General features: G+C 52.4%; 1 protein-coding gene and 1 pseudogene across 1 annotated transcript; both read right to left on the reverse strand.

Moving 5' to 3' along the window:
• Positions 1-5,215: 5,215 nt before the first annotated feature.
• On the reverse strand, positions 5,216-6,450 carry LOC133090411 (heterogeneous nuclear ribonucleoprotein A1-like; annotated as a pseudogene).
• Positions 6,451-12,350: 5,900 nt separating this feature from the next.
• On the reverse strand, positions 12,351-20,732 carry STXBP2 (syntaxin binding protein 2). Its single transcript, XM_061190596.1, has 19 exons — positions 20,649-20,732; positions 19,326-19,375; positions 18,964-19,045; positions 18,388-18,464; positions 18,183-18,261; positions 17,992-18,095; positions 17,436-17,584; positions 17,178-17,262; positions 16,960-17,090; positions 16,761-16,868; positions 16,414-16,471; positions 16,193-16,258; positions 16,018-16,098; positions 15,454-15,592; positions 14,858-14,967; positions 13,931-14,026; positions 13,098-13,183; positions 12,826-12,983; positions 12,351-12,502 (listed from the first exon to the last, which is right to left on the reverse strand). The coding sequence occupies exons 1-19, from the start codon at positions 20,683-20,685 to the stop codon at positions 12,417-12,419; spliced, it is 1,782 nt and encodes a 593-aa protein (XP_061046579.1). The 5' UTR covers positions 20,686-20,732; the 3' UTR covers positions 12,351-12,416.
• Positions 20,733-23,371: the final 2,639 nt, after the last annotated feature.

Genomic DNA, 23,371 nt, shown 5'->3' on the forward strand with positions numbered 1-23,371 from the left:
GTCCGTTTCCAGAACTTTTTTTCTATCATCCTAAACTGAAACCTTACCTATTAAACACTAACTCCCACTTCCTCTTCCTGAAGCCCCTGGTAATCTCTAATCTAGTTTCTATTTCTATGAATTTGCCTATTCATATAGCAAATAAGTGGAATCATACAATATTTATCCTTTTGCGCCTGCCTTATTTCACCGAGCATAGCATTTTAAGATTCATCCACGTTGTAGCATGGATCAGAACCTCATTCCTTTTTAAGGCTAATATTCAATTTTATGTCCATACCGCATTTCATTTATCATCTATTGATGGACAGTTGGGTTGTTTCCACCTTTTGGCTATTGTGAAGGATGCTGCTATGAACCTAGGGGCAGGACAGGATAAAGACACAGACGTAGAGATGGACTTGAGGACACGGGGAGGGGGAAGAGTAAGCTGGGGTGAAATAAGAGTAACATTGACATATATACACTACCAATTGTAAAATAGATAGCTAGTGGGAAGCAGCTGCATAGCACAGGGAGATCAGCTTGGTGCTTTGTGACCACCTAGAGGGGTGGGATAAGGAGGGTGGGAGGGAGACGCAAGAGGGAGGGGATATGGGGATATACGTATGCATATAGCTGATTCACTTTGTTATACAGCAGAAACTAACACAACATTGTAAAGCAATTATACTCCAATAAATATGTTTAAAAATTTTTTTAAAAAAAAGCTTTTGAAGGATGCAAAAGAAGTGGGCAGCTCTAACAACAGGCAGGGTGAAAAGCAGAGAGAATGTGTGGAACCCCCTGGGGCTCCCCAGGGATTCAGTTTGAAAACCCTTAGTTCAGTAGCAGGAAAGAGTTATATATGCCCTGATAAAGAAATGATCACATATTGAGGTCTGGGGAAGTCATTCTGGCTTATACATGAGTTAACGTGAATTTTGTGCTAGCTAAAACAGCCTGCTTGTGGCCTATGAAAACTACATTGTGCATCTGCTTTAATTATTAAAGAAAAGGGCACACTGACCAGAAGTCAAGAATGTCCGTGTTCAAAATAAAGATTAAATGCCTCCCTTCCTGGGATGCCAGGGCTGGTCCTCCTTTGATGATAAGACTCCCTTCCCAGGTGCCAAGGTCATACTGACTTGCTGTGTACATGCTGATCTGTTTTTCTGAAACCTTGAAGGAGTGTCTCCATGACTTGTTTGATGTTCTTTGTTCTGACAAGATATAAAACTGTGCTGAAAATCCTGCTTCTCCGGAGCAGTTTCTCAGAGTTTTCCTCTGAGAAGCTGTCTTCTGGGCTATAGACCTCAGTTTGGCTAAAATAAAACTCTTTCTATTACTATTATTGATTATTGTCATCGATAGCCCCTTAATTCTCTTAAAAAAAAATTCCTTTATTCTTCCTGATTTCTACCAGCAAAACTGAGCCCTAGTGACCGTTTACATCTAATACTACTTAATAAAATTCTAGAACCAGGGTTTTAAAAAGTACAATAGGGCAATCACATACCCACAATTTTTAAAAATCAATCTTATTGAGGTATAATTTCCATATAATAAAATGCATCTAAAGTGTTCAGTTGGATACATTTTGACAAGTCTATATACCTGCATACTGCATGAATGTTTTGTTTTTCCCAAGGATTGCTTTTTTTAAAAATCAGGTGTAATTTACATACAGCAAAATTCACCCTTTTTACTGAGTTCTATGAGTTTTGACAAATGCATACAGTTGTGTAACCACTGCCACCAAATACTTATCATTTAAATTATAATTGGAAAAAAAAAAGTTTCCCAAAGATCTGAAGGAAAACTGTGTCCTGAAGTCACAGAGAGGGAGATTTTTCTACCCATACAACTGGCTTTCCTGTGCACTGCAGATCTTGTGAATATTCATAAGTGTTACCAGCTTGTTCTCACCTCTGTTAATATACATCTGTCCTTGAAGTAATTTTGAACAAAGAGGCCTGTATCACTCAGAGGACTGGAAACTGTTGCCACTTCTTGTGAAACTGACTTCCAGAGGCAACCTACGCTTCTGATTGGTTGCCTTGCTACATAACTTGGCCTAGTGATGATGTCACAATGACAGGTAGCTCTGCCAATCAGAAAAGAATCATTGACACTTGCTTCCTGTCCCACAAGAATGACAGAAAATAAAAGTAAAAGCCTTGATAATTATTAGAGAAATGCTCATCAAAACCACAATGAGGTACCACCTCACACTGGTCAGAATGGCCATCATCAAAAAGTACAAACAATAAATATCATATATATATATATATCTCAACACTGTATCACTGTGTTGTACACCTGAAGCTAACATGACATTGTAAATCAACTATACTTCAATAATAAAAAACATAATAAAATTTAAAAATTTTAAAAAACTGTTGGTGGGAATGTAAATTGATAGAGCCACTATGGAGGACAGTATGGAGGTTCCTTAAAAAACTAAAAATAGAACTACCATATGACCCAGCAATCCCACTACTGGGCATATACCCTGAGAAAACCATAATTCAAAAAGAGTCATGTACCACAATGTTCATTGCAGCTCTATTTACAGTAGCCAGGACATGGAAGCAACCTAAGTGTCCATCGACAGATGAATGGATAAAGAAGATGTGGCACATATATACAATGGAATATTACTCAGCCATAAAAAGAAATGAAATTGAGTTATTTGTAGTGAGGTGGATGGACCTAGAGTCTGTCATACAGAGTGAAGTAAGTCAGAAACAGAAAAACAAGTACCGTATGCTAACACATATATATGGAATCTAAAAAAAAAAGAGGTTCTGAAGAACCTAAGGGCAGGACAGGAATAAAGACGCAGACGTAGAGAATGGACTTGAGGACACAGGGAGTGGGAAGGGTAAGCTGGGATGAAGTGAGAGAGTGGCATGGACATATATACACTACCAAATGTAAACTGGATAGCTGGTGGGAAGCAGCCACATAGCACAGGGAGATCAGCTCGGTGCTTTGTGACCACCTAGAGGGATGGGATAAGGAGGGTGCGAGGGAGGTGCAAGAGGGAGGAGATATGGGGATATATGTATATGTATAGCTGATTCACTTTGTTATAAAGCAGAAACTAACACACCATTGTAAAGCAATTATACTCCAATAAAGATGTTAAAAAAATTAAAAAAAAAAGAGGAATGGTGTGGAGGCGGGAGGGAGAGTCTGACCACAGCTTCCTGACAGCCTCCACCTCGTGCCCCATTTGACAGATGGGAGAACTGATGTTGGGTGAGGCTGAGTTACTCCCGAAGGGGAAATTTCAGATCCAGACTTGTTGGATGCCGAAGTCCTTATTTATTTGTTTATTTATTTATTTATTTGGCAGCAGCTCTTGGCTTGTAGGATCTTACTTTCCGGACCAGGGATTGATCCTGGGCCCCCAGCAGTGAAAGCACTGAGTCCTAACCACTGGACCGCCAGGGAAGTCCCTCAAAGTCCTTACTTTTAACCAAGGCATTTTCCCACCCGTACCATGAGGTGGGGGGTACATGGAGTAGGCAGGGTGTGGGGGGAGAACACGTGGAGGGCAAAGTAAAGGGCAGGTAGGCACAGTTTCCTAGAACCCCTGCTGACCAGCCCAGCTCTTGGGGCCATGACCACCCAGGATGAGCTGTCTCCCCAGCCCCTTCCTGTGGTACCTGCCCACTCTCCCCTGCCCAGCATATCCAAGCAACAAGAGCAGATGCCAAGGAGCTTCAGGGATGCTCTGGTGGTGATGCCCGCGGAGGCTGCAACCCCCTTCCTGGGAGTCCCAGCTCAGCCACTGACTAGCTGCATGACTGAGCAAGTGGCTAAAGCACCTCTGGGCCTCAGTTTCCCCATCTGTAAAATGGGATTATTCTCAGTGACTACCTCACGGGGCCTGGGTGACAATTAAGTGAGTACTCCCACCCCCGCAGCTTTATTGAGACACAACTGACATATAACACTGTGTGCGTTTAAGGTGTATTACGTGATGATATGATACATGTGTTATGTTGCAACACGATTACCACATAAGGTTAGATAACATCTCCATCACCTCACATAAGTACCTCTTTGCGTGTGTGGTGAGAACACTGAAGATCTACTCTCATATCAACTTTCCAGTACACAGTACAGTGTTACCTGTAATCACCATGCTGTCCATTAGGTCCCCAGAATTCATTCATCATCTAACTGAAATTTTGTCTCCTTTGACAAACATCTCCCCATTTCCCCCACCTCCCAGGCCCTGGTCACCACCATTCTGTTCTCTGCTTCTATAGCTCAATGTTTTTAGATTTCACATATAAATCTTTAAAAAAAAACCCCAAAAAACAAACCAAACTCACAGAAACAGAGATTGGCAGTTGCCAGGGGCTGGGAGGTCGGAGAAATGGGTGAAGGTGGTCGAAAGGAACAAACTTCCAGTTATAGGAGGAATAAATTCTGGGGGTGTAATGTACAACATAATGACGATGGTTAACAATACTGTATATTGTGTATTGAAAAGTTGCTGAGAGAGGAGAATTTAAAAGTTCTCACCACACGCACGTGGCAACTATGTGAGGGGATGGATCTACTATCTGACCTCATTGTGGTTATCATTTTGCAATGTATTGTCGACGAAAATAATCAATAAACCATCTATAATAGGAATAGAAAAGAGGGGTTTTTTTGTTTTTGTTTTTTTTGGGGCCGCGCCACAAGGCTTGTGGGATCTTAGTTCCCCGACCAAAGGTCAAACCCGGGCCCACAGTAGTGAAAGCGCCGAGTCTTAACCACTGGACCACTAGGAAAGTCCCAGAAAAGAGTTTTATTTGAGCCAAACTGAGGACTATAGCCTGGAAGACGGCCTCTCTGATAACTCTGAGGAACTGCCCCAGAGACGCATGGTTTTCAGCACAGTTTTATATCTTGTCAGAACAAAGAACATCAAACAAGTCATGGAGACACTCCTTCAAGGTTTCAAAAAAAACAGATCCTCATGTACACAGCGAGTCGGTATGACCTTGGCACCTGGGAAGGGAGTCTCATCATCAAAGGAGGACCAGCATTGGCATCCCAGGAAGGGAGGCATTTAATCTTTATTTTGAACACGGACATTCTTGACTTCTGGTCATTGTGCCCTTTTCTTTTTTTTTTTTTAAAAAAAAAGACACATTTATTCAGCGTCATGATCAGACTATTACATTTAGTAATCAATAGCATGGGTGCAAAAAAAAAAAAAAATCTACATTAAAACCCTTTGTTGGAATGCTTTACACTTTCCACAGAACAGAAACTAAAATAACCTGTTATACAATTAGTCACAAATACAGTCCTCGAGTTTTTTTGCCCATACACGAGTATTGTCTAAAACATGTCTTCTTTGTAGCAGCTAGGCCCTGCCACCACTGTGCTTGGCTGAGTTCACAAATCTGTTGTAACCTGTAGTTTCCCTGTCACTTCTCTGGCTCTCCTCTCCTGCTAAGCTTTGTTTCCTGGCAGTAATCAAAACCTTCTGCCACTGCCATAGCTACTGCTGCTGCTGGAACCACCACAGCCACCTTGGTTTCGGGGTTTGGCAAAGTATTGGCCTCCACCACCATAGGGGCCAGAACTTCTGCCTCCAAAGTTTCCTCCTTTCATGGGTCCAAAATTTGAAGATTGATTGTTGTAACTGCCAAAATCATTGTAGCTTCCACCACCTCCAAAATTGCTTCCATCATTACCAAATCCATTATAGCCATCCCCACTGCCACCATATCCACCACCACCACGGCTGCCACCAAAGCCACCTCGACCACTGAAGTTTCCTCCACAACCAAAGTTGTCATTCCCACCGAAACCACCTCCACGACCACCACCAAAGTTTCCAGAACCACTTCGACCTCTTTGGCTGGATGAGGCACTAGCCATCTCTTGCTTAGATAGGGCTTTTCTTACTTCACAGTTGTGGCCATTCACAGTGTGGTATTTCTGAATGACAATCTTGTCTACAGAGTCATGGTCATCAAAGGTTACGAAAGCAAAGCCTCTCTTTTTGCCACTGCCTCGATCAGTCATGATTTCAATCACTTCAATTTTCCCATACTGTTCAAAATAATCTCTTAGATGATGTTCCTCAGTGTCTTCTTTAATGCCACCAACAAAAATCTTCTTCACAGTTAAGTGGGCACCAGGTCTTTGAGAATCTTCTCTTGAGACGGCCCTCTTTGGTTCCACCACTCTTCCATCCACCTTGTGTGGCTTTGCATTCATGGCCGCATCCACCTCCTCCACAGTGGCATATGTGACAAACCCGAAGCCTCTGAAGCGTTTGGTGTTTGGATCCCTCATTACCACACAATCTGTGAGCGTTCCCCACTGCTCAAATTGGCTCCTCAGACTCTCATCGGTTGTTTCAAAGCTCAAACCTCCGATGAAGAGCTTCCGCAGCTGTTCGGGCTCTTTGGGTGGCTCTGACTTAGACATGACGGCAGTGGAGGGGGGGAGACGTCAACGATGCTTACTCGGCGGCGTCCACGGGCAGAAAGGGCCCTTTTCTTTAATAATTAAAGCAGATGCACAATGTAGTTTTCATAGACCACAAACAAGCTGTTCTAGTTAGCATAAAATTCAAGTTAACTCATGTATAAGCCAGAATGACTTTCCCTATATCTCAATATGTGAACATTTCTTTGATCAGTATATATGTATTAAATCACTACGTTGTACACCTTAAGCTTATCTCAATGAAGCTGGGGGGAAAACAGATTCCACATTTAAGTATTTGTCTGTCTCCATCTGACTTATTTCATCCAGCAAGTACTTTATGTAAATCTATGTAGATGATACAGGATGAGGCACGGTATGTAGTGGATGCTTCAAACGTCGCTTTTTTTCAGGGGGGGGGGATCAATATTTTCCCAGAATTTCCCCAGCCACAGACAGGGATCAAGGCTCCAAGTGGTCATTCAATGTGGAGGGGCCACCAGCCAGGACTTCCTCTTCCTGTCCTGTCTCCTCAATACCTCAGCCCTGGGGACCCCATCTCAGCCCAACAGGAACAGAACTTTCCCACTTCAGGGCTATTTCCTCACCTCCAGGAGTCTTTGCACAATATTCTTGGCAGTAGCTGTTGGTTAACTTGTGTTTTCAGATTTTGAGCAACTTTACAGAAAAAAAAAAAAAGGGGGGAAGCTTGCCTTGCTTCCTTAACGTCTGCTGGGTTCCCCGGGGCCACTCAGCCCCTCCCCCAGAGGCCTCAGGCAATTCTTGCTTTGCTAGGGTCCTGGGGGTTTCACCATCCCACCTCCACCCCTCTCCGCCCAGCCAGCAGCTCCACCATGTCTGGGACCCTCACTTTTTCGTTCTTTTTTAAAGCAGCTTTATTGAAGTATAATTTACATACCACATTCATCCATTTCAATTGTACAACTCAATGATCTGTAGTAAGTTTCACAGGGTTGCACAGCCATTACCACAATCCAATTTTGGAAAGTTTCTATCACCCCTAAAAGGAATCTTGTGCTCCTTTGCAGTCACTCTCTATTCCCACCCCCACCCCTAGGCAACCACTTTCTGTCTGTGAATTTGCGTATTCTGGACATTTCATATAGATGGAATCGTACACTATGTGGTCTTTCGCATCAAGCTTATTTACTTAGCATAGTGTTTTGAGGTTCATTAATGTTGTAACATGTATTTTGGTCCTTGACTGAGCTGCATTCCATCGCCTGGATGTACCACATTGATTTCCATTCACCAGTTGATGGGCATTTGGATTGTTTCCACCTTTTGGCTATTATGAATAATGCCATGAACATTCCTGGACACGTCTTTGTGTGGATGTATATTTTCCTTTCTCTTGGGTGAATTCTTTTTAATGCAGGGTCAGTTTCCATTGTCTAAATGTACCGTAAAGTATTTAAACTTTTATTTTTTTAGCTTTTTAAAAAAACTGAAGTAGAGTTGATTTACAATGCTGTGTTAGTTTCAAGTGTACAGCAAAGTGATTCAGTTATACACACATATATATATATATTCTTTTTCAGATTCTTTTCCATTATAGGTTATTACAAGATAATGAATATAGTTCCCTGTGCTATACAGTAGGTCCTTGTTGTTTACCTATTTTATATATAGTCGTGTGTCTATGTTAATTCCAAACTCCTGGGAATTCCCTGGTGGTTCAGCGGTTAGGACTCCGCACTTTCATTGCCGTGGGCCCGGGGTTCCATCCCTGGTCGGGGAACTAAGATCTGCACAGTGCAGCCAAAAAAAAAAAAAAAGAAAGAAAAGAAATCCAAACTCCTAATTTATCTCCCCCACTCACTTTTTTTTTTTTAAGTAGAGCAAATTCAAGACCACAAGCTTTTCCCTCCTGTTAACTTGGATGAGATATAGTTCTAGAAGAGACCCCTGCCCTGCACAGCGCGGGCTGAGAACTCTCCCTGCTATGACGTGTCCCCATGTCCCCACAACCAAGAACATCAGTGCTCATGACCCCAGGGGTGCCCTCCTGACCTTCCGAAGCCCTGATGCTGACCTGAGGAATTCTTTTTTCTCACTTTGTGGAGTCCTCCTTCTTAGCACATGCTGGGGCCAGACCATTTTACAGTATTAAATAATAATGATGTATTATTATATTAATACTATATTATCGTGGTATATATTAATATTATATTAATGTATTATTATTGTGGCAGTCAGTGGTTCCTGGATGTTGCCTCTAAGCTTATACCATGACCACCGGTGACTCTGGGGTCTGTTCCCACCCCAGGCCTCCCCGATGAGCCCATGTGTCCAGCTGCCTCCCCGGGATTCAGCGACCTAATCCACACCCACAATAACACGTAACAAAACGCGCTAGGTTGTAACTTTCCATACGAACCAACTTCAGTAGTTGCTGAGAGTCCTTTCAAGAAGGATCCCAGCTGATTCCAGTGGGAGGAATGACAAGTTTGAAAATAATCTTCAAGAGATATTGGCAATAAATAAATAGATAAAATTTTAAAGTACAGAAAAAAAAATTGGGGAATTCCCTGGCAGGCCAGTGGTTAGGACTCTGCGCTTTCACTGCGGTGGCCTGGGTTCAATCCTTCGTTGGGGAACTAAGATGCCACAAGCCTCGCAGCGTCGGGAAAAAAAATAATAAAATTAAATTAAAAAAAAAAAAAGGAGAGATCGGAGGGAATCCATGGCTGCTAAAACCTTTATGTGGAGAGTTGCTGGAAACCAGGGACACCTGCCCCCGGCCCCCAACCCACCGACCAATCGTAGGGACATGACATCATGGAGCTCCTGACATGAGGCTTCATAGGATGCAGAGAGAGAGGGTGGATTTTACTCTCACACGAGGGTTTTGAGAATTCTGTGTAATGCGTGTGGAGGGCTTGGCAGGATGCCTGGGACGTGGTCAGGGCCTGACACTACCGGCTGCTGTGGCTCATTTGCGGGGGCGGGGATGGGGGTGGTCCGTGAATATTTGTACAAAATGTCCTGAGGTGGGAGACTTTACAACATCATCTACGTACAAATGAGGGCCAGAGGCCGAGGCGATTTAAGCAACAGAGTTTCGCTGGCGCTGAGAACTATTGAGTAACTCATGACCTTCTCCCCCTCCCCCACCCCCGCCGTCTCTAATTAGGGTCACCCAAGCTCAGGTTACAGACGCTAAAGATCAAAGCAGCCGGCAAATTGAGCCACAGCGCCCCCTGGCGCTCAGAGCGCTGACCTACCTTAAGCGGGTTCCGGAGGAAAACCGCGGCTTCCCAAGGAGGCGAGTTTAAAAGTTAAACTTTTAAAAAATTAATTAATTAATTAATTGATTTTTGGCTGCGTTGGGTCTTCCTTGCTGCGCGTGGTGGCGTGGCGGCTACTCTTCGTTGCGGTGCGCGGGCTTCTCATTGCGGTGGCTTCTCTTGTTGCGGAGCACCGGCTCTAGGCATGCGGGCTCAGTAGTTGTGGCTCACGGGCTCTAGAGCTCAGGCTCAGCAGTTGTGGCTCGAGGGCTTAGTTGCTCCGTGGCATGTGGGATCTTCCCCCACCACGGATCGAACCCGTGTCCCCTGCATTGACAGGCGGATTCTTAACCACTGCGCCACCAGGGAAGTCCCTAAAAGTTAAACTTTTAAAACCATCTCCCTCCCACTCCGTCTCCCAGTCGAAAGGCTTCCCTGCCAAGGCCGCAAGTGGGGGGGAGGGGGGTCATCCAGGGCCGGCCGTCTCAGTGGTCTGAGATGACCCACTTTCTCCCCTGCACCCCATCTACTCGACAGCCTTGCACGTCCATCTTTCTGCCCTATTAGGCGTTTCACATAAATCTTAGTAGAATTGCTGAATCGGAGGGGTTTTTTGCTTCTCCAAGGCCCTACCTGCAAAACTGTCCGTGTGATTTTTCTGGGAAGAGTGTCTTTAGATTTCTCTGAAGTCTCAAAAGTATAGGTGACCTCAAAATCAGGGCCAAGTCTTCCGTGGGCAGGGAAGGAGGGTCCCAGTTGTCCTGTGTCCGCCCACGCCACACTGGTCCCAGCCTTGGAGGGGCCACAACTCCAGAGGTGACAGGATGGAAATGAGTAGCGCTCCACTGGGGGGGCGCTATACCCAATTTACCCGCCCACCAGGGCCCCCTCCCCAGGCACTCATCCCAGCTGAGCCCCATCGCCAACATTAGACTTGGGGTCCCCACCTGACCCTGCTCAGATCCTTTCTGTAGTTTCCCATCACCCCAGCAGGGGCCAAATCCTCACTCAGGCCCCAGGTGGCTCTCAGACCTTGTCGTCCCTCAAGACCTTTCCCTCTGGCTCCATTCTGCTCTCTTGCCTTTGCCTCCATTGTGCCCTCCCCTCCCTTCCCAGACTCCTCTTCACTTTCATTCTCGTAAGTGCCACCTCCTCCAGGAAGCCTTCCCCGGCTGCCCCTGACTGAGTGGATTACCGTGTTCTTGGGGCTCCCACAGCCACCTGTGCCACAGACTGCCGGCCTGGCTGTGTGTCTGTGCCCCAGAGAGAAGGGCCTTCATCTATCTTATTCAGGCTCTGAGATTCACATCTCACTTTAGCTGAGTGTTATGGGCTGAACTGTGTCCCCAGAAAATTCATATGCTGAAATCCTAACCCCCATGCCTCAGAAAGTGACTGTATTTGGAGACGAGACTTTTAAAAGATAATTAAGTCAAAATGAGGTCATTAGTGTAGACTTTAAGCCAATATGACTGGTATTCTTATAAGAAGAGGAGATTAGGGGCTTCCCTGGTGGCACAGTGGTTAAGAATCCGCCTGCCAATGCAGGGGACATGGGTTCGAGCCCTGGTCCGGGAAGATCCCACATGCCGCCGAGCAACTAAGCCCGTGCGCCACAACTACTGAAGCCCACGTGCCACAACTACTGAAGCCCGCACGCCTAGAGCCCATGCTCCACAACAAGAGAAGCCACCGCAATGAGAAGCCCGCGCACCTCAACGACGGGTAGCCCCCGCTCGCTGCAACTAGAGAAAGCCCACGTGCAGCAACGAAGACCCAATGCAGCCAAAAATAAAATAAATTAAAATAAATAAATTAAAAAAAAAAAGAAGAGGAGGAGATTAGGACACAGACACACAGAGAGGAAAGATCATGTGAGGACACAGGGAAAAGATGGCCATCTACAAGCCAAGGAGAGAGGCTTTAGAAGAAATCAACCCCGCCGGCACCTTGATCTTGGACTCCCGGTCTCCAGAACTGTGAGAGAATAATCTCTGTTGTGTAGGTCACCGGAATGTGGCACTTTGTTATGGCAGCCTTAGCAAACTAACACACCCAGTGAAGGGTCTGATAAGTCGTGCAGTTAGGAGCCCCTGTGAACAGCCTGGAGAAAGTGGGGTTGGGGAGGATGATAAGCAGGGGGAGTTCCTACTCTCTGGGGCGGGAACTGGGCATCATTTGCTGTGTTCCTATCCTCACACAAATGCAGATTCTGATCCTAGGAGCCTGAGAAGACCCCCGGCCTTGTGTGGCTCCAGGCCCCACTGAGACAGTTCCTGAAGGGCTGGGGGTGCTGGGATACAGGGCCTGTTCTGCTTGTTACTACTACTACTGATGGTCCCATCAGAGCAGCCGAGATAACCCTAGTACCAGTAGAGGAGCAGCTGCTGTCATTTTCCCGTGCCGTCAGCTTTCGGCGCCATTCCACCTCCTCTGCGAAGCCACTGCCGTCATCGGCCCCCATGTTTTTGGAAGGGGAACCCAAGAAGTTGGCCAAAACCTAGCAGCTAGTACATCTTGGAGCCAATATTCAAATTAGAGCTTGGGATGCCCTCTGGAAGGACCACAGGGTGGGGTGGGGCCTGAGGCACAGGTCAGGGAATGGGACCCAAGGGTGGCAGTCCCCGTTTAGCTCCCATGGAAAGAAAGTGAGGTGGTGCCAGCTGGCAGAAAGATGGGAGTTTATTTCTCTGAAAAGGGAGGGGGGCGGGTCAGGCGGGGGCGGGAGGGTCAGGGCAGGGAAATGTCCTCCAGCTTCTGGTCCAGCGTCTTGAGGTCATCCAGGAAGCGGGTCGGAGTGAGGATGTGTGAGGAGCCTGGGCAGGAGGATGGGGCTGGGGGAACGGCCTCGGCCCCTGACACCCCCCAGGTGGGGTGCTCGGGAAACCAGGCCCTGACCCTAAGGACTCAGAAGGCTCACCCCTTGGAAAGAGAGGGATCCACTCCTAGGTGACCCCTTCCCTGGGAAGCCAAGCCCTAGCCCCTCAGGTATCCGGTATCCTCTCACCCAGGCCCTGCAGAGGCTCTAGGCTTTGGGGACCCAGAAGGCACGCAGCTGTCAGTCCCCCAGGGACCCACACACACAGGGGCAGGCTCCCGGCCCCACCCCAGCCCAGGGGCCCCAGTCCTGGCCACTCACCAATAAGTACCTCCCACTTGCCATCAGTGGCCCTGGTCACCTCATAGGCAGCCCGCATCTCTGACATCGCCACACCGCCCATGATGTAGACGATAAGCCGGGGCCCTGCCCGTGCCTCCACGCCCGTCTTGTTCTTGTGCCAGTGGCCGAAGCGGGCGCTGTCCAGGGGAGACAGGGGAAGGTCAGTCTCAACAGCAGACCACCACCCCCATACCCAAGCCTCACCTCCCACAGGCCTGGGCACAGTGAGGGGGGGCATCCCTGGGCCTCACCTGACGGCAGCCTGGGAGCTGGGCATGGGTGCAGGGTCAGACACGAAGGGCCACACCTTCCGGTCCAGCCGGTCCTCCACGGCATCCTGGGGCCAGAGGAGGAGGGTGAAGAGAGGGGCCCGGGCGACGGGGCTCAGGGTCTGGAGCCCCCTCCATAGCGTGTGTTCATGGGCCAAGGTCCTGGCAGACAGGAGCCACCATCTGTATCTCCAGCCCCTTGGCGACCCAGGACCCTGGGGCCCTAGCTTCTTAAGGACCCTGCTCCCGCTCAGCTCCTCAGGGACCCAGGAGTGTGGACCCACAGACCCATGGGAACCCAGGATTCTGAGCTCCCTGCCCCTCAGGTACCCAGGAGTCTCAGCATCCAGAGTCCATGGGGATACAGGGGCCAAGGTCACTGGCCTCCAAGCAGGCGGAGGTGCCAGGACTCCACACAGACGGCAGGAAGCCAGGAAGCCAGATCCCTGGCCTGGTCCTTTTTGTTGTCGCTGCTTTTGGTTCCCAGAATGGGCAGGGACTGGCATGGGGAGGGCAAAGGGGGACCCAGGGAGCTTTCTGGGGGGCAGGAGCGAACAGAGGGGGACAGGGGAGGGGACCAGCAGGTGGAGAGGAAATGAAGCTCCCCTATGAGGGACCCCTCCGACACCCCACTTCCTCCAGTGTGGGCTTGGGATGCCCCCATGACAGAGCAAATCGGATGCCACAGGGATGCCCATAATGAAGGATTTCCCCTTAAGCCCGGGGGCTTAGGACGGTGAGCAGGAAGAGGGCTGAGCGTTGCCTGCATAGGGGCGGGGGGTGGGGGTCAGGCCCCAACCCCCCACCAGCGGTACCTCCATCACATCCTTGATGATCGGGGTCCAGCGGGACAGCTGATAGGTGGGCTCCGAGCGCTCCCTCCGCTCCAGCCGGCTTGCGGTCCCAGAGCCCTACAGGCGGGGCGGGGCGGGGTCAGTGGGGGAATCAGGGAGAAGGAGGCGGGTCATAAATGGGGCTGGGGGCTTGTCGGACTTGGGAAGGTTGCAGACAAAGATGGAGAAAGGGAACAGAGAACCAGAGAGAAAGACAGAAGGAGGGAGACAGAGAGAGAAACAGACACAGAAAGAGCGAGGAAGGGAAAATGAGAGAGAGGGAGGAAGAAATACAGAGGCAGTGAGACAAAGATGCGACAAAGAGAAAGCTCAGGACTAAGAGAGAAAGATGGAGACAGATGTGGGAGGACACAGAAACAAGGGAACTGAGAGGTGGCGGACAGGGCGACAGACGGGCGCCTGGGAGAGAGACGGAGGACCAACCGGCGAGGGGAGAACATGAGAGATGCGCGTGGCCAGAGGCGGAGGCAGGGTCAGGGGAAGCGGGATGTGTGGAGATCGGAGCACAGGAAGCTGCCATGTGTGTCCCGGCCGGGTTGGTGGCCCTCAGACCTCTGGGAGCCCAGGGTCAACTGTGTGCCCCATGCTGGTGACCCGGCTATCCACCCCGGGGACTCGGACCACACGGACTGGGGCTCTGACTATGCCTCACCCGCCCTGTTTCTCCTATGACCGCCGAGGCTGGGGACAGCCCTGGTGGCCCCCGGTCCCCAGACCCCACTCAAGCCTCCCTGTCCTCCAAGAACCACATCATGCCCTGCGTATCCCTGCCCTGGTGATGCGCCCTCCGCCCCCAGTCACTGCCCTCTGACTCGGTGCCCGCTCCCCAGGCGGCCCCACCCCCATATCCGCCTCCCCCTCCCCCTCCCAGTCTCTGGCCCAGCGTACCCCGGAGTTGGTGACAGTGCCCCCCAGCTGCTCCAGGTTCTGGATGAGGCTGCTGTGTGCCTGCACGTTGGCGTGCTGGATCAGCTTGGCCAGGTTCTCCTCGCTCACACCTGGAGGAGGCCGATGGGCGGGCGGGCGGACGTGGATGGGATGCTCACGGGGTGGTGGGGGGGAGGGGCGGGGGGTGACAGAGGTGGCCATGCACGCTTCTGGGTTGAGGGGCTTGCGGTGGGGTGAGGAGGTGCCAGAACCATGAGCAGCCTACAGTTCAGAGGCCCTCGGGACCAGGGGAGCCACCCAGGCTGGCGCGGGGGGATTCCTGATGTTAGAATTCTAGATGCGAATCCCAGAGGGGGTAGTGGACTGGGGGATCCTCTGGAATCAGTTGAGGCGGCCAAATTTGGAGACGTCATAGATTTGCAGGCTCTCCATGCCAACGGAGGCCAATGGAGGGAGGCCCAGGGTCCAGAGGGGTATCTGTGGGGTTTGGGGGCATCCTGAGGACAGGGCAACTGCGGGGTTTAGAGAGTCCCAGGATCACTGGAGACTGCGGTGAGTGGCGATATACCAAGGCCCCCCCCTTGCCCCCTACCCACCATTCCGTAGAAGAATGTAGAGCAATAGAACCCGGATCTTGTCATAGGCTGGCACCGCGGCGTCCAGAAGCACCGGCACGATCAGCTTCATGGCGTCCTTGATCTTCTCGCCCTCTGCGTCAGAGCCCATGGCTAAGTCCTGTGGGGCATGGGGGTCAGCCACTATGTGGGGGGACGGGGCAGGGCAGGGACATCCCAGGGGCCTCGGCAAGACCTTTGGGCTTCATTTCATCCTACCACCAGGTCTCTGAAGGTTCTACACGTGTTCGCAGAGAGGCCCCACCCCTCACACAGGCCACGCCTCTCCATCGTCCCCGCCCCTTACCCTGGTCCTACCTTTCCATGGGCCTGGCACCCCCACAAGCCATACTCTACCCCAGAAAACGCCCCTCCAAGGCCCCGCCCCCACAGGCCCTGCCTCCCTCGCAGGCCCCGCCTCCCCCACAGACCCCGCCTCCTCCACAGACCCCGCCCCCACACGCCCAGCCTCCCCTCCACAGACCCCACCCCCACACGCCCAGCCTCCCCTCCACAGACCCCATCCCTGCCCTGGGCTCACCCCACCTGCTCCACACTGCACAGCTTCTCCACACAGCCCTTGAAGTGCTTCATGCAGTCATCGGCTAAATGCAGGTGCGTAGAATACTGAGGGGCAGGGGTGGGAATTGGGGTAACAGAGGCTGAGTCAGGTGGAGACGGGGTGGCAGTTGGAGGGCGCAGGTTCCCCGCCCCCGCTCACCTTGTTCAGCTCCTTCTGGTACTGTGGCATCTTTTTCAGGATGTGGGACAGGTCTTTGATGTTGGCCTGGGGACAGGGAGGGGCGTGAGCCAGGCCCCGCCTACCGGAGGCCCCTGCTGCAGGCTAGGGAGCCAGACTGAGGCCCCGCCCCCATCCTTGGGGGGGGCGTGGGAGGGGCGTTCCTCCCAAGCTGCCCACCCTGACACAGGCCCACACCCTACCTTGTCTGTGGTCAGCCTCTTGCTCTCACAGAATGTCTTCAGGAGCTCCGTGACCTTCCTGGCGGTGAGAGTGGGCAGGGGGGAGGGTGGGGACGGGTGCCAAGACCACAGTTTGACAGCAGAGTGGGGGGGGGGGCATTGCACGGCCAGGGGATGGGAGCCAGGAGACACAGGCCACGTGCGAGCCCACACTGGGGACGCACCGGGGAGGCCAGCGGAGGGGTGTGGCTCATGGAGGGGCGCTCACCCAGAGCGGGAGGCCATGTGCCCGGTCCACAAAGGGGGGGAGGGGGTGGGGACCGCGTGCGGAAGGGCCCACACCCCCGGCGCCCACCACGTGCCCGTACTTGGACACATCTGCGATGTGCATGTGCCGCAGGTCCACCCACAGGTCATCGTCCTCGTCCAGCAGCACGGCCTTCTCCCGGGCCTCGCTGAGCCCCGTGGTCTCATACCTGGGGGAGCGGGAGACATGAGGGTCGGGAGCACTGGCTGAGGACCCAGGGCCACAGTGATGGCAGATGGCGAGTCCCGGGGTCCACCCACCTGTACGTGTCCTGCTCGATGTCCAGCAGGTCATAGGCCATGGCCTGGAAGGTGAGCTCGTGCAACAGTGGGGACACGGGGTCGGCCGCCCGGTCCATGATGAGTAGCTGTGAGCGACTTTTCTCAGGGCCCTGGGGTGGAGGGGGTGGGCAGGGATGAGGACATTGACCCTGACCCTGGCTGGGCCCTCCCCCCACCTCCCCAGAAAGCCCCCTCACCTCGCCCAGACTGGGAGTGTCTGCCTTGAAGGCGTTCAGCTTGGCTAGGACAGCGTGGGCCAGCTGGGCCGTGTCCTCTGGGCCCCTGGGGGTGGGGTGGGCAGATGTGTGTGGGGGAGCTCAGGGCGTGGGGTTGGGGAGGGCCAGGCGCAGACTGGGGGTCGGGGATGGGGCTAGGGACCAGGGTGAGGACTGGGGCTGGGGTTGGAAACAGGATGGGGTCAAGGTCAGAGGGTGGCATCCAGGTGGGGTCCCCACTTGTGGTAGCGGATGGCCGGGTACTCTTGCAGTGTGGCGCACAGGGTGGCGATCTGCTGGGCCAACGTTTCGAGCTGCCGTGCCCGCTCGCCGGCCCGGAAGGGGCAGTAGAGATTGTAGGTGCTGTGCGGGGCATCCAAGGAGAACACCTGGGAGGGCACAGAGCCACCACTGGAGGTGTACCCCTGCCCAACTCCAGCAGCCGCCATCTGCCACTCCCTGGGGCTTCCTCTGGTCTCTGGAGCCTGCTCTGCCATCTAGGAGGCAGGCCTGGGGCAGCCCCCAACTCCTGTCTAGAGGAGGAGGTGGAGAAATACCTCAGCCCCCTCCAACTTGGGTGGGACGACGCTGAGGTGAGCTCTATGCTGCCCCCTGCCGTTGCCCAGTGGGCCAGAACTCTGGGTGCCACAGCGCTACGAGCTCATCCCGTCCGGTGTTGGCTCCTTTGCTTTCTGATTCAGTGTCCCCTTTACTTGTCTCGGTGCCTGTTTCTGAGGGAACCTGGGACGTTTAGTGACAGACCCCCACCCCTGCCCGGGACTAGGCTGGGCTGTACCTGAGCCTCGTACGGGAGGAAGGCAAGGTGGATCTCTTTCAGCGTCTTCACCACCTTCGCCAGCCGGGAGCGGCCCAGCTCACAGAACAGGGGCTCGGGGCAGGCTGGGGTGGGCAAGAGGGGGCATCAGGCCAGGGCAGCCCACACACCCCCTCGCCCTGACCCCCACCCCACTGGCTCTCCTCACTCACTGTCGGTGAAGAAGACGTGTGCCGCTTTGTAGGTGAAGGTCGGGGTCCCCTGGAAGTCTGCGATCAGGGCCTGCACTGACTGAGGAATGCGGATCACCCTCCAGGCCTGGCCCCTAGACCGACCATCCCCTGCCCCAGCCTCCAGCCGGCTGCCTGTCCCCCATACACTGCAGACATGCACGCACACACCCGTTCACATAGGCACCTTCTCCGTGGGGCTCAGCAGATAAATGGCCTCCAGACTGGGGATGGGTTCTCGCCGTTTGTTGATGTCCTCCACAACTAGTAGGAACAGAGGAAGGGGCACATGCGGATGGCAGTGGGGCCAGGGCACATGGGGAGTCTCTGACTCAGGGAGCTGGACACTTGGGAAGGAGGGTCAGATCCTGGGGTGAAGCAGGGGGACTGCACTCCCTAAGGGTCCTAAGCAGGAGGTGCACACCCATGGGTCACACGGCTAAGAGCTACATGGGCAGGGTTCTGCACATTCGGGGGTCACATAGTCATACCCCCTGGGGATTGCCCATAGAAAGTTATCCATTCTGGAGGTCACGCACTGAGAGTCCTACATGGGGTTCTACACACAGGGGCTGCACAGCCAGGGAGGCTGACCCCTTAGAGATCACAGCCAGGGAGCCCTGAATGGGAAGTCTGCCTATCATGGACTCCCAAATCAGGGCTGTCTGTGCAGTAAGCTGCATATTTGGGAGTTCTGGAGAATTTGAGGGGATCCCACACTCAGGTCCCATCTGGGCAGCATGGGGTGGGAGTGTCCACTCACTGGTGATGCCCTCAGCCAGGATGTCTGACATCTTGCAGCAGGACGACAAGATGCGCATACTCGGGTGGTCCATGATGAGCACCTGTCCAGATGGATGGACAGATGGACCGGTGGACAGACAAGAGGGCGGGAGAGGCTGAAGCTGTCCCTGAGGAGGGGCTGGGGCAGTGGGCAGGCCTGACAGCTTCAAGAGCTGGTTGAACACGAGGACCCAGGACACCATCCCCACTCCACCCCATCCCAGACTGGCCCACCTGACCCCACCTCTGTGGACCAGCAACCTCCTCAAGGAGTTGGAGGGAGTCCCACATTCAGGGCCCCCCACATGGGTTTGGACAAGGCATTCCAAGTCTCAGCCCTACCTTCCACTCCCCATCCTTCTTGACGCTCCGAATGACTCCGCTCAAAATTTCTGCGGGGAAGTGAGGGGCAGGCTCAGGATGCCAGGTCCTCTGGCCCCACCGTGCCCCCAAACCTTCTGGGTCCCGGGCTGGACCTCCATCTGAACTCCCATTTACTCCTCCCCCCCAGTCCTGTGAGGTAGCTCCTAGTCACCCCCAATTTATAGACAGGGCCACTGAGGTTCAGAGAGGAGAAGTAAGTTGCATAAGCACCCTCAGCACTTAAGTGGCGCGTGCCTGAGGCATAAGTAGCCACTGGATAACTAGGCTTTAGATAAACGAATAACTGGAAAGCCAAGACTCACATAACAGGTCTACCTGCCTCCAGAGCTGGGCTCTCAGCCTCCCTATCTGCTACTCAGGTACTCCTGGCCTGTATATTTCAGCCACACCCTTATTCCACCTCCGTCAGTTTCCCCTGGACCAGAACGCAGGACCCCTGGATCCCTAGTCTGAGGCATGCCTGGCTGTGGTCATCCCATTACCCAACATCCAGCCTCAGTTTCCTCATCTGTAAAATGGAATCAGCGATTCTCCTGTCTCCCCATTAACTCCTATGTAGGAGGCTCCTTTTTCAGTTGGAGTTTTGGGGGTTTGAGCCATACTGGGCCCTGCCTAGTGGAGGGAGTGGATAGGCAGCCCCGCCTGGCAAGAGTGTCGTGTCCACAGTTATCATGACGGCCAGGGCGGAAGGAGCCGCTGAGGCCGGAACTACCGGAGGTGGGGGAGGGGGCGACCTCCACCCCTCCCCCAAGAACCCAGCCTGCGGGGCCTGGATGCCTGGGTCCTCACGCTGCATGGGGCTCTTAGCGACCGGGCAAGGAGGAAGGCGTCCCCCACCCATGGACCTGGATAGGGGCCCGGACGCGCCCCCTGAGCACTCTCACCACCTGGGGTCGCTGACCAGCGCACCCAGGCCCGGCCCCCGTCCGCACCATGGGGCCCCAAGAGTCCAGCTCGCCAGACTTTGCCCGGCTCAGAGATCCGGGAGTCTGGATGTCCAGCTGTGCCCTCCCCCCGCTGGCACCCTAGGGGGCCCAGGAGTCCCTGCCCAGCGCCTGTCTACGCCACCCTTAGTCTGATTCCTTTGGGTCCCCGGAGTTCTGTCTCCCAACTTTGTTCCGCTCCCTCAAAGGAGAGACGGGACATCCAGCTGAGGCCAAGTCCCCGTTCGCCCCCTCGAGCGTCAGGTGCTCGACGCCCAGCCAGGCCCCCAACTCCCCGCCGCTTGGGTCCCAGAGTCCGTGCGCACCCGGCCCCCCGCCCCCAGGGGGCGGCACTCACTTTCCCCCACCACCGCCTTCAGCCCCGAGGGCGCCATCTTCCCCTAGGGGCGCCGCCGCTTCCGGGTCTGTTCCAAGGTGGGGGCGTGGCCCTGAGCGTCATCCACGTGGACTCCGCCCCGCGGGGCCTGGCTCCCGCCCCCTGCGCACCTGGCCCCGCCCCGCCGTCGGTTTTCAGAGAGGAGGATGGGTTCCGTGTGGAGCCGACCCGCGAATGAGTCCACGCAGACGCGCACCAAGTCGCCGGACGACGCACTCACAGACGTGAGCTCAGACACACTTCCCTAGCTTGTGTGGAGCGAGAAAGTGGGATCGCAAGGCAGTAATAACCTCTTCATCTTTCCCAGGCACAGCTCCACCCTGCCCGAAGTTTCTCTCTGTCTGAAAGATACTGTGTGCCCACCCGGAGCCGCGGGGCCACAAACCCGTGACCCACTTATCTAATGTCCCCGAGTTTAGCAGCAGCAGCGGGCTTGGGCAACACTTGATAAACTGGGGAGGAGGCCTGGAGGGATGGTTGAAGCTAAGCCTGCACCTACTGTGTGCTAGGGACCTGTGCCAGGTCGATCCTGCCAGAGACCGTGACGGGAGATGCGGGATAGACAATGAAACAGCGGCTCGGCCGGACCCTTGTCCAAGGCCACGTGATGAGTAGGCCTATTGCAATCTGAAACACGAGTCTGTCCCAGGAGGTATGCTGGTCATGGCCTTGCTGATACGCACGTGGATTCAGTGGCATGCTCAACCGCTTGCATACTCTCTCTCTCACACACACACACACACACACACCCCTCAATTCACGCTCGACTAGAAATTTCAGGGCCTGCCCCTGCTGTGCACCAGCAAAGGGCTGACACCTTGTCATTGCAAAGGGCCCAGTCCAGCAGCACCTCATCCTTTAAATGAGGATTTAAAGTGTGACACACGTGTGTGAATGGAGTCCTAAGCTGGTTCAGTCCTGAACCCGTGCTTTTATTTGGCCGTGTTTCTTAAGAGTCGGCCAGGTGCCAGGTCCTCTGCCACTTTCATGGGACAGGCATGGGACTGACCACAGTGAATAAGACCAGAAAGCCTGCCAGGCAGCACTTAAAGTTGAATGGAGGAGGAGGGGATAGAAAATAATCGGTTATGCCTTAAGGAAATAAACAGTGACCTGATAACAAGTGCCCCGGTGGGGGGGGCACTTTATTGAGGGTGGTGCCAGAGGGGTACCCTATGGGTGTGGCCTTTAGGCTTAACCCTGAATGACATCAGGGAGCAACCATGCAGAGAGAAGGGAGGGATGAGCTCAGAGGAGTGGCTGGAGTGAGGTGAGGTTGGAGGGGCCACGGAGGCCAGACCTCTGTGGGACATGGTAGGACTAACCCGATTTGCCTTGGATTGAGAGGTTCACAGGACCCAGGACTGGAACAGTCCTGGGAAAACCAGGATGGCTGTTCTATGTAGGAGTTTGGTGTTTTCTTTCCTTTTTCCTTTTATTTCTTTCTCTTTCTCTTTCTTGCTCATCTTCTCTTTCTCTCTCCCTCTCCCTCCCATCCTCTCCTTTTCCCTCTTTCTTTCATAGTTTTATTGCAATATAATTCACATACCATACAATTTGATCACTGAGAGCATACAATTTAATGGCTTTTAGCATATTCACAGTTGTGTATCCATCACCAGTCAATTTTGTTTTTTTTAATTTATTTTATTGACGTATAGTTGATATACAATGTTAATTTCTGCTGTACAGCAAAGTGATTCTGAGAATATACATGTATGTATATATATATATATTTTAAATTAATTAATTAATTTTTGGCTGCATTGGGTCTTCCTTGCTGCGTGCAGGCTTTCTCTAGTTGCGGCAAGTGGGGGCTACTCTTCATTGCCGTGCACAGGCTTCTCATTGCGGTGGCCTCTTGTTGCAGAGCAGGGCTCTGGGAGTGCTGGCTTCAGTAGTTGTGGCACACGGGCTCAGTAGTTGTGGCTCACGGGCTCAGTAGTTGTGGCTCATGGGCTCAGTAGTTGTGGCTTGCAGGCTCTAGAGCGCGGGCTCAGTAGCTGTGGCTCACGGGCTTAGTTGCTCCAGGGCATGTGGGATCTTCCTGGAGCAGGGCTCAAACCCGTGTCCCCTGCATTGGCAGGTGGATTCTTAACCACTGCGCCACCAGGGGAGTCCCTATGTATATATTCTTTTCCATTATGGTTTATCACAGGATACTGAATATAGTTCCCTGTGCTGTACAGTAGGACTTTGTTGTTTATCCATTCTATGTATAATAGTTTGCATCTGCTAATCCCAAACTCCCAATCCATCCCCCATTCCCCGCCTTGGCAACCACAAGTCTGTTCTCTATGTCTGTGAGTCCATTTTTGTTTTGTAGATAAGTTCATTTGTGTCCTATTTTAGATTCCACATATAAGTGATATCATATGGTATTTGTCTTTCTCTTTCTGACTTACTTCACTTAGTATGATAATCTCTAGGTCCATCCATGTTGCTGCAAACGGCATAATTTCATTCTTTTTCATGACTAATATTCCATTGTATATATTTACCACATCTTTATCCATTCCTCTGTCAACGGATATTTAGATTGCTCCCATGTCTTGACTATTGTAAACAATGCTGCAGTGAACACTGGGGCGCATGTATCTTTTCAAATTATAGTTTTGTCTGGGTATATGCCCAGGAGTGGGATGGCTGGATCATAATGTAGTTCTATTTTTAGTTTTTTGAGG

The sequence above is a fragment of the Eubalaena glacialis genome, chromosome 4, assembly GCF_028564815.1.
Source record: "Eubalaena glacialis isolate mEubGla1 chromosome 4, mEubGla1.1.hap2.+ XY, whole genome shotgun sequence".
Classification (NCBI taxonomy): domain Eukaryota; kingdom Metazoa; phylum Chordata; class Mammalia; order Artiodactyla; family Balaenidae; genus Eubalaena; species Eubalaena glacialis.